Source organism: Dermacentor variabilis, chromosome 6 (genome assembly GCF_050947875.1).
Source record: "Dermacentor variabilis isolate Ectoservices chromosome 6, ASM5094787v1, whole genome shotgun sequence".
Taxonomy (NCBI): domain Eukaryota; kingdom Metazoa; phylum Arthropoda; class Arachnida; order Ixodida; family Ixodidae; genus Dermacentor; species Dermacentor variabilis.
Genome location: NC_134573.1, coordinates 118806853 through 118816107, shown reverse-complemented (window position 1 = coordinate 118816107; position 9255 = coordinate 118806853). Strand labels below are relative to the sequence as shown.

The window sequence follows — 9255 nt, the reverse complement described above, 5'->3', positions numbered from 1 at the left end:
ACCACGTTGCATCCTTAGAACGCGGACACTTACCGCAAGCTCAGAAATCGGCACGTGCGTTGCTATAATTACTGAATTTAAAAAGCCTCGGCAGTCGTCTGTTATCGCTGTGTGACCTCGGGATTGAACACTTTCTTTTTTTTTTCCTTTCTTTCTTCCATTCTTTCTTTCATTCTTTTCTCTCCTTTTTTTCTTTTCATCCCTTAGCACTTTTCCTCTTGCGTATCACACTCCCACATGTTGTGGGAGTGTCGGGTTACATCAGCTACAATGGCAGTAGCTCCGGAAGCTCTTGCGTCGAAGTGGGCCGCCGCTCTGCGCAGCTCCAACCTCAAGACACAAGAGTGGGCTGTCCAGCAAGCCCGAGAGGCGGCGACGAGGCAAGGCCTCGAAGTCCCCTCATGGGAGACCTGAGCCCGGGTCATCAAATTTGCCGGATTCAGAGTAAAGTTATTTCCATCCATATATGGCAGCAAATCGTACATTTTTCTGCTCAACATCCCTGCCTTTTCTTTCCTTCTTTCTTTCTTTCTTTCTTTCTTTCTTTCTTTCTTTCTTTCTTTAACTCTGTCTTTTCACAGACCACCGCAATAGCTCAGTGGCTATAGCCTTGCGCTGCTGAGCTAGAGGTCGAAAATTATGTTCGATCCCGGACACCGGGGGCCACATTTCGATGGGAGCGAAATGTAAAAGCGATCGTGTACCGTACATTGGGTGTACGTTAAAGAACCTCAGCGGGTCGAAATTATTCCCGAGCCCCCGACTACAGCGGGCCTCAATATCAAATCTTTGTTTATCAGAACATAAAACCCAAGAATTCATTTCTTTCTTTCTCTCTCTTCGTGGCACTTTGAAAAATCATGCTGTTGGTATAATTCTAACACAACACTCCTCCTTTTGCAGCTGCCGCCCTATTCCATTTACGATAAAGGATCAAGAAATTCGATCATCCTCAGTGGCACATTCCTTAGACTTGTGGACTACATGCAAGAAATATACGGATTCAAGTAAGGGATCGTGTTTTACACGGCATATATATAGGGCTATTGATATTGATTCTGATTTTTATGAACATCACAGTGATTTAGATAAGCTTTCAACTTGGTGTGCGAAATGGGAAATGACGCTTAACGTTTCAAAATGTTTGAACATCACCTTTACAAGGAAACATTCATACAAGACAAACGAGTACACATTAAATAGCGTTACTCTAAGCAGGGTTACAGAATGCAAATACTTGGGAGTTTGGTTTACCTCGGATTTAAGGTGGAACAGGCATGTATAGGCGGTAAGAAGGGAGGCGGCACGAAAGTTACGCTTCCTCCGTCGAAATTTTGGCCAATTACCTAGTAAATTGAAAGAATGGCTGTATTTTACTCACGTACGTTCGGTACTTAATTGAGTGCGCTTGTATCTGCTGGGATCATTATACGTGTCAGTTAGTCGATTTACTTGAAAAAATTCAGAATAGGGCGGTTCGATTCGTTCTGGGGAACTGCAACAAAAACCTCAGTATCACCGAAGGCAAGCGCAGACTTCACTGGCAGGATCTAAAGGACAGAAGAAAGGGCCTCAGACTCAAATTTTTTCACAGTGTTTACTATTCTAAAACAGGCATTGACAGGAACAAATATATTACACTACCGTCCTATATCTCGCGTAGAAGAGACCATGCCTTGAAACTTCATGAATTTCCTTTTAAAGGTAACACCTTGCATCATGATTTCTTTTTATAATATCACGAGGGAGTGGAATGCTCTCCCGTCAAATATTGTAGGTATACAATGTAATGAAAAGTTTTACCACGTTTTGTATGTTGAAATGAGGGTCGATTGATGTAGATATGTATGTACCCCCCTGCTGTAATGCCTTCCAAGGCGATGCATGTACTCAATAAATAAATAAATAAATAAATAAATAAATAAATTGCCACAGCTCAGACGAATTTCATATTGGCCCTTTCGCGGAGCAGTTTGTTCTAGAGAAACGAGATGGCGCTTTCGGCGGCGCGCCCCACGTAGCCTGAGCGACCAGTGCACGAATATGAAACCACTACCGCTTCCACCTTGCTTCTGTGGGATCAGCTGTCGGAAATGCCGCTGAGTATTCGCTAACGCACTGTGCTCCAATCATGCCGGATTGAATCATGCGAATTTAAGACGTCTGCACTAGGTGGTTGTAAAGATAGTGACTGTCATATTAAGGAATGAAATGAATCTGTGTAGCCAAGTTCACGGACTGTTGCTGCAACTGTCCGTGCGTGTTACCGGCACTTCGAGATGTATGGCTTTCTTCGAGGAGACAGAAATTTGCTCATCCGTCAGCGTTGTGTCGCCCGGCCACGGCGGCCGCATTTCGATGGGGGCGAAATGCGAAAACACCCGTGTGCACGTTAAAGAACCCCAGATGGTCGAAATTTCCGGAGTCCTCCATTACGGCGTGTCTCATAATCAGAAAGTGGGTTTGGCACGTAAAACCTCACAATTTTTTTGTGTGTGTCGCTAACCTTCAAAAAAAGTGCTTCAGCCACGGAACGTCAGCAAGAGTGAGTACCGCTCGTCAAACAATGACAAAGGGAGTAGAGCCGTTTGCTGTCATAGTACGTTTCGCTCACAGTATCTACACACGTCTACGCCAACTGGCACGGAATCTTACGCCATTCTATCGCCAACGTGTCAATAAGTGAATGGGCGCACACTCGAATATATTCGCACCATATGCACAATAAATGACGGACTACACCGATAGCGCATGAATAGTCGAAGCTAGATGTTTCATGACAACCCACAAGAGTAAGCGAGTTACTAGCGATAATAAATGTCTTTGGTACAATGTATTACAATGTACAAAACGGCTACATTTCAAGCCTTGTGCGCAGCATGAACATAGTTATCGGAACTGAGCGCACCCGCGAGCGATTAGGCAGACATAATCAGATAGCCGACGGCACCGAGGAAATTTACGGAGTCAGAAATGTCACAAACCACTGCTACAATATATGTGCCAAATTAAGAATCACGAGGAAAACACACTAATCCTGATTCAATTCATGAGCGGAAAGCTTGAATGGCTTGGAATACATATTTAGCCTCGCTTTTAAAACAAGGACCATACACGCTGCTCGCGCCGTTTGGACATAGCTTAAACAGCTTCCAAAGCGCTTTTCCATGTTGTCTGAAGCTGTGGCGACAGCTTCGTGTCGTCCAGCCAATCATCGTCTACGATATCTCCCGAAACAAGTTTGTTAGGCCGCACCGGAGTCATACACATCCATTGCAAGCGCGGAGGCAACGGAAGCCGTTCAAGCAAGCAATGGACGCGTCACCACGTGTACAAACATGGCAGCGCCCACGGGATTGCCGTGAAAAGAGTCATTATATCACACCTACAGCGGTAGCGCAGATAGGGCCTAGCATGCTTCTTCTGAGCTGTAGCAAGGCATAGATCGGGCAAACCAGCCGGTGTGTCACGTGGGGGAGGGGGGGGTGGAGTCACTCGGACCAGATCGCCACAAGCCTGAAGCCACGTCACCCACAGAGACCAATCAGATCACGCGGTTGTCCTCAATGAGCCGCAGCGAGCGGCCTCGTGGCGGAAGCCCGCGGCGGCCGCGGTATCTACGCTACACAGCAGGGCTGGAGTTTTCGGTAGCGCCCATGTGCTCCAGTCTCACCGTACATCGTGGCGCGGACCGGCTTTGTCCTGCACCAGCTTAATTGGCCGATGGATAGTAACCACATCCAAATTCGGCATTTTGAAGCGCTGTTGATATTTCACTACGAAGCGATTGTCTGCCAAGGGTCTAGACAGGAGCGGCCAGGAGTACGTGTGCGCGCACTGGCAGGCGTACGTGTCGTCTCCCCTTAAGTTTCGCGTGGTTCGAGGCTAGCTGAGTGTTCAAAAATAATCGAAATTAGCGAGACCCGATGGCTACGACACCGATAAGCAGTGTGGCCAAAGCTTCGTTCCTGCGCGGAATGGCGCGGCCGAGCGTGAGCGGACCGCATAGTCGGATTCTTCCGGAAGAACGTAATTATTAGCGAAAATCGAAACGTATATTTTCGCTTACTTCAGCCTTATTAGTAAACCGCGTCAATAAATATACACAGTAACAACAGGTAGGAGCGCACTAATCTAAACACGCCTCTTGATTGACGTGAACTATCGGCCAATGGCAGTGCTTTATGGTAATCTGCCGGCTGACGTCAAGGGGCGGCCGCAGAGGTTGAGGAGAAGGCCTCTGTTGAAAAGCTTGAAAAGAAGGTGATTTCGCGCTCAGGGCTTGTGAGCCCTGAGCGCGAACGAGTGCAAAATTTGACTGAGCTGTTCAGAGCAGCGTGTGCTATCCACGAAATGTGATCTTTTTTTTTTTCACCAAGCTCGGAGGGTGGTTCAGGGCCCCTTCAAGAAACACGAAAATGTTTGCTTCTCACGTTGAAAAATTCCTGTCTGATCAAACGTAGCAATTTTCCTGCGCAGTGTGACCTACCAGGTAATCGAAAATGCCACAAGCGTCGGGGTCAAATACGCAGAAGACAACTACGGTTGGAGCGGATCTTTAGGCAAGCTTAACGCGAGGGTGAGTCGACGATATCAATGTCTAGGGTCGAATTGTTCCTAACATGGCGTGCTCCTTGCACTGTCTGATGAATGTCATTTTTGTGAGATAGCGTGTATGAGTGAGATAACGTTGTATCATTCATCGCCTTGCCATGCGTTCATATTCATTCACATCTTTTCGTCACTTTTCTCTTCTGTGACAAGTTCAATAGAAAAAGGATCAGATTAATCTTACTTAAATATAGAGTATTTCGATTTTGCTCAAAAGGGTGTTTCATGCACAAGATGGGCAACATGATTTTAACGTAAATTGAAGAACAAATAATAAGGTGTGTGAAGGTCGTCCAGCTGGCAAATATTAAACGCCACGTGATCTACGATTTCTGATTGTTCGTTCCCACAAATTTCTCACAAATGTTTTCCAGATTGCGGAATATCCTCTTAGCGTTGTCTAGACGTTTACGTTAGTTCTTGAGGCAGTCGTTTGAGTTCCTTAAAAGTTTTCAAGGAGTACTAAGTAGTTCTTTTTAAGATCTCTAAACGTTTCGAGGAGTATGGTTCTGATTGCTGTACGCAATGCGCAGTAACCGAGTGAATGGTAGTCGTGGGATATGGAAATTCTTGTTTTTCCTCTTCTTCAGTACCAACTCAGGCATGCTAATTTCTCCGTTTATGCACTTCTCTACACGCGCTTAGTACATTCTCTGTCTGTACAAATTTTGATGCATGCTGTAATATTACAGCCCCGTATTTGTGCACTCACTCAAAGTGGGTGTCATTCACATGAGTGCAGCTCCCACCAAGTATATGAAAGTCAGTGCTGCTTCTTTCCTTTACCTTCGTGCAACCATGCAACATCATTCCGGCATAGTATTTACGGATATCTTTCCAATCAAAATTCAGAAGCACAACGCCAGCAACCGATATCGCTTCAGATGCGTAATGATCCTCATGGCGGCCTTCGACCCAGGAGACCGACTTGGTGGCGTTCATGGACATAACGGAGGAGCGTGTGCACTCTTTCTCTATGACCGACGGTATCATCAGCCATCCCATGGCCATGCTGGTGCAGACGCCCAAGATCCTGTCCCGCAAGCTGCTCTTCGTGCAGCCCTTCACGACGCAGGTACAGTGACTGAGTGAGTGAGTGAGTGAGTGAGCGAGCGAGTGAGTGAGTGAGTGAGTGAGTGAGTGAGTGAGTGAGTGAGTGAGTGAGTGAGTGAGTGAGTGAGTGAGTGAGTGAGTGAGTGAACGAGCGAGCGAGCGAGTGAGTGAGTGAGTGAGTGAGTGAGTGAGTGAGTGAGTGAGTGAGTGAACGAGCGAGCGAGTGAGTGAGTGAGTGAGTGAGTGAGTGAGTGAGTGAGTGAGTGAGTGAGTGAGTGAGTGAGTGAGTGAACGAGCGAGCGAGTGAGTGAGTGAGTGAACGAGCGAGCGAGTGAGTGAGTGAGGGAGTGAGTGAGCGAGCGAGCGAGCACTGTGTCATGTGTGCCTGTGCGTGCGTGTGGGTAGTCATCCCGTAGAAGCTGTTCTAAGGCCTTGAATAATGCACTGCGATTAACGTTTTGAATGGATCAGCTCGGAATTCAAGCACGTCTTTCTGTGCCTATCATAGCCTGGTAATCCTTACGGATCGTGAAGTCACATCACGGTGCCTGAAGTTAGGTATCAATGCGCAGGTTTGGGTCCTCGTCCTGGTTAGCATCCCAGTTGTGAGCGTGGCCCTCTGGCTAGTCTACAACTGGTCCCCCGAAGAAGCTCCTCGACGCCAAAAAGGAAGGGGCTTGTCACAGCTCCACAACTGCGCCTGGTACACTTACGGAGCGCTCTTGCAGCAAGGTATGCGGTCGACAGCGCTTCCTTTGGCTCCTGAAGAAGCCTAGACTTGCCCTTTCCTGTTTCGCGCATCTCTTCCCGGCATACAACTCGACAATACCGTCGAGCTCAAACTCAAACATAAACAAAGTCAGAACTCAGAACATGAATATGGGGTAACTCGATATTTTAGGACTACGGCTGCGCAATACGAAACAGGACGCTATTAACGAAAGGAGATATTTATTATCCAGACAAGAACGTGAAAGTGAAGGACAGGAGGCAATGGCACCTTCAAATTCCTTAACAAGTTTCTTATGACATCACATATTGTGAAATCGAGTGGTCGAACCTAAATGGCTCCCACGGAAGCGTAGTTATGTTCCCTTTCTTCCCGTCTCTCTCTCTCTGTATGGTTTTCTTCTTTATCTTTCTGTCTCTCCTTAACCCTTCCCCACTGCAGGGTAACAAACTGAATTGTTAGCTTCCGGTTAACCTCCCCTCCTTTAGCATCTCATATATATATATATATATATATATATATATATATGTTCATCGCAGTGCGAATGGTAACGACTGCGCTAGACTTCGGAGCCGCTTCCCTTTTTTTGCGGCTCCACGCACCAGCCACGGGCAGCGATCGCAGGTGCTGCTATATACATAATACCATAGCCAAAACTTAGATCTCTAACCGGTTCCTTGTATTCGGTGAAATATAAATAAATACAGAAGGGAAACCTACGGTAAGACCGAAAAGAACGTTTAGTGCAGCAACGTCATCAGCGCTGCGGCTTGGGCGCGAGGGATATTGGGAAGGGGAAGTTGTGCCTTCGGGCTTGACTTCTTCAGCTATAATATGGCATATATAACTGTGAACGGGCAGAGCGAGTGCCGAGGCAATCTACCAAATCAACATAACTTAAAGGAGGGCTGTACAACATTTCTGACTTTGTTTGTTTGTTTGTTTTGCTAAATGAAGGTCGTACGCTTTGAAACTACTAGAAAATACACTGGCCTGCCTCATAACGAGCGCCCTAAAAACTTGCAATAATAGCGTTATATACACCAGTTTCGGCTTGGGTTTCAAGGGGTCGTATGCGTCATGATACAAGAGGTGGTCACGTGAGAGCAGCACGACATGGCAGCGTCCTGGCGCTCGCTACGCCTCGCTGTCATAGTGCTGCGTCAGGCCGCTGAATCAGTAACAGCAAAGCGCACAACCGAATGAGCCGGAGCGAGCACCGAAACGTCGCCACGTCGTACTCCCACTTGGCCACCTTCTATGCCATGACGTCATGACACATACAAACTCTTGGATCCAGGGCATGCAATTAGCAAAAAAAAAATGAAAGCTCGGAAATATCTCCTTTAATGTTTGCCTCCCAGTGACCTCTTAAGAGCGCCATATTGCAGCACGCGACACGCATTGCAGGCGCAGTGCACCTTCCAGTGGGCACCTCTTCCCGCCTGGTGGTGGGCACCTGGTGGATCTACGTGGTGATCGTTATGGCCTACTACAGCAGCAACCTGATCGCCTTCCTGACGGTGCCGGAACCCCAGTGGCTCGTGCCGTCCTTCCGGGAAGCCGTGAGGAGGGAGGACATACACATCTACATCCCTCACGGCACGGGTCCCCACCAAGAGATACTGGTACACCAAAACTTGGAACTGCGCAAGGCATTATGTTTGGAATGCCGGACAGGAGATAGATAAATACGAGACGAAAGGCAGCAAAAAAAAAGGTTAACCGGTTGGCTTTCCGGTTGGCTTAGTAGAGCGAAGGGAAAACGAAAGACAACATAAGGAGAAATTAGACGAAGACATAAAAGTAATCCTTCCTCAAGAGCGCGATGAAGGCTTCTGACAGCGATTACCATATTTCATGCATTCAGGATGCTGCCAGAAAGCAAAATAATTATTTTAAAGCAACTCAGGATGGCGTCGCTGTGATCAGGGTCCAAGAATTTCGTTTTCTGCAAAGGGACGGTGGTCGAATTTGTCAGACGTAGTGTCGAAGGTTGTTATTTGTGCACTGAATTGAAAGAATTCGCAGAAAAGGTTCAAATAATCTCCTTCCACCAATAAACGTCACACTCAGAACGGCTGGCCATTAAGGTTACGATGGTGTGGCTTATGTGAATGCTAGTCCAGGCTATAGAGGACATGAGAGAGTCGGATATATGAGGACTCGTCGATGCATTGGTTGCGCGGCCGAGCACGAATATCCTATAAACGACGGAGTCCTTCGGGCTCCTTCATTTAGAAGTAACTACTTGTCAGATGTGTGAATCAACACTCTAGAGTTCTAGTATACTTCCACATGTAGTACGCCTGCTGCAGAACACTGCAGTAATGGACACGTGGTAACAGGCTAGTGAGTAATGGAAAGAGCTGCTCAAGCGAAGTACTTGCCTGCCAACAGAGTACAAGGTGAACCCACCTGCCAAGATAACCAGGAGTGGCTATCTGCGGCCGCAGCTAGTGTAGGGTTAGCCATATTCCCTTTTCGTGAGGTTTAGCGTCCTCTAACGTTGTTGGGGCAACCAAACAGAGAGCGAGATGCGCTTTAATAAATATGTTTGCCTGGTTGCGCGTCCAGCATGCTACTTCTTATAATGGCATGTGAAATGACACAAACATTACACGCTGCCTCCCATACAGATGCACACTCACTAGAAACTAATCTGAGTACGTCGTAGAGACCATTGCGTCGAAGGAAGCACCATCGTAGGTCAAATAAGGTAAGTTCATTTTAATTGGCAAGAAGTTGAGTTAAAAACGAGACAACTGCGGCTGCTTTGCACTGTCGTGTGGTAGAGTGGGCAACGGCCAGCAGCCTTTCGAAATTATCTATGCACCACTGCAGATTCGATGACAAGGTAT

The 9255-nt window shown here is 47.1% G+C and overlaps 1 protein-coding gene across 1 annotated transcript in view; it reads left to right on the top strand.

The window, feature by feature from the left end:
* Window positions 1-957: 957 nt before the first annotated feature.
* The window catches only part of LOC142584343 (ionotropic receptor 93a-like), a 14893-nt gene continuing 6595 nt past the window's right edge, over window positions 958-9255 (top strand). The window contains exons 1-5 of the mRNA XM_075694496.1: window positions 958-1007; window positions 4480-4579; window positions 5531-5686; window positions 6237-6396; window positions 7805-8022. Coding sequence (XP_075550611.1) covers window positions 985-1007; window positions 4480-4579; window positions 5531-5686; window positions 6237-6396; window positions 7805-8022 — 657 coding nt within the window. The 5' untranslated portion in view covers window positions 958-984. The remainder of the gene's footprint in view (window positions 1008-4479; window positions 4580-5530; window positions 5687-6236; window positions 6397-7804; window positions 8023-9255) is intronic.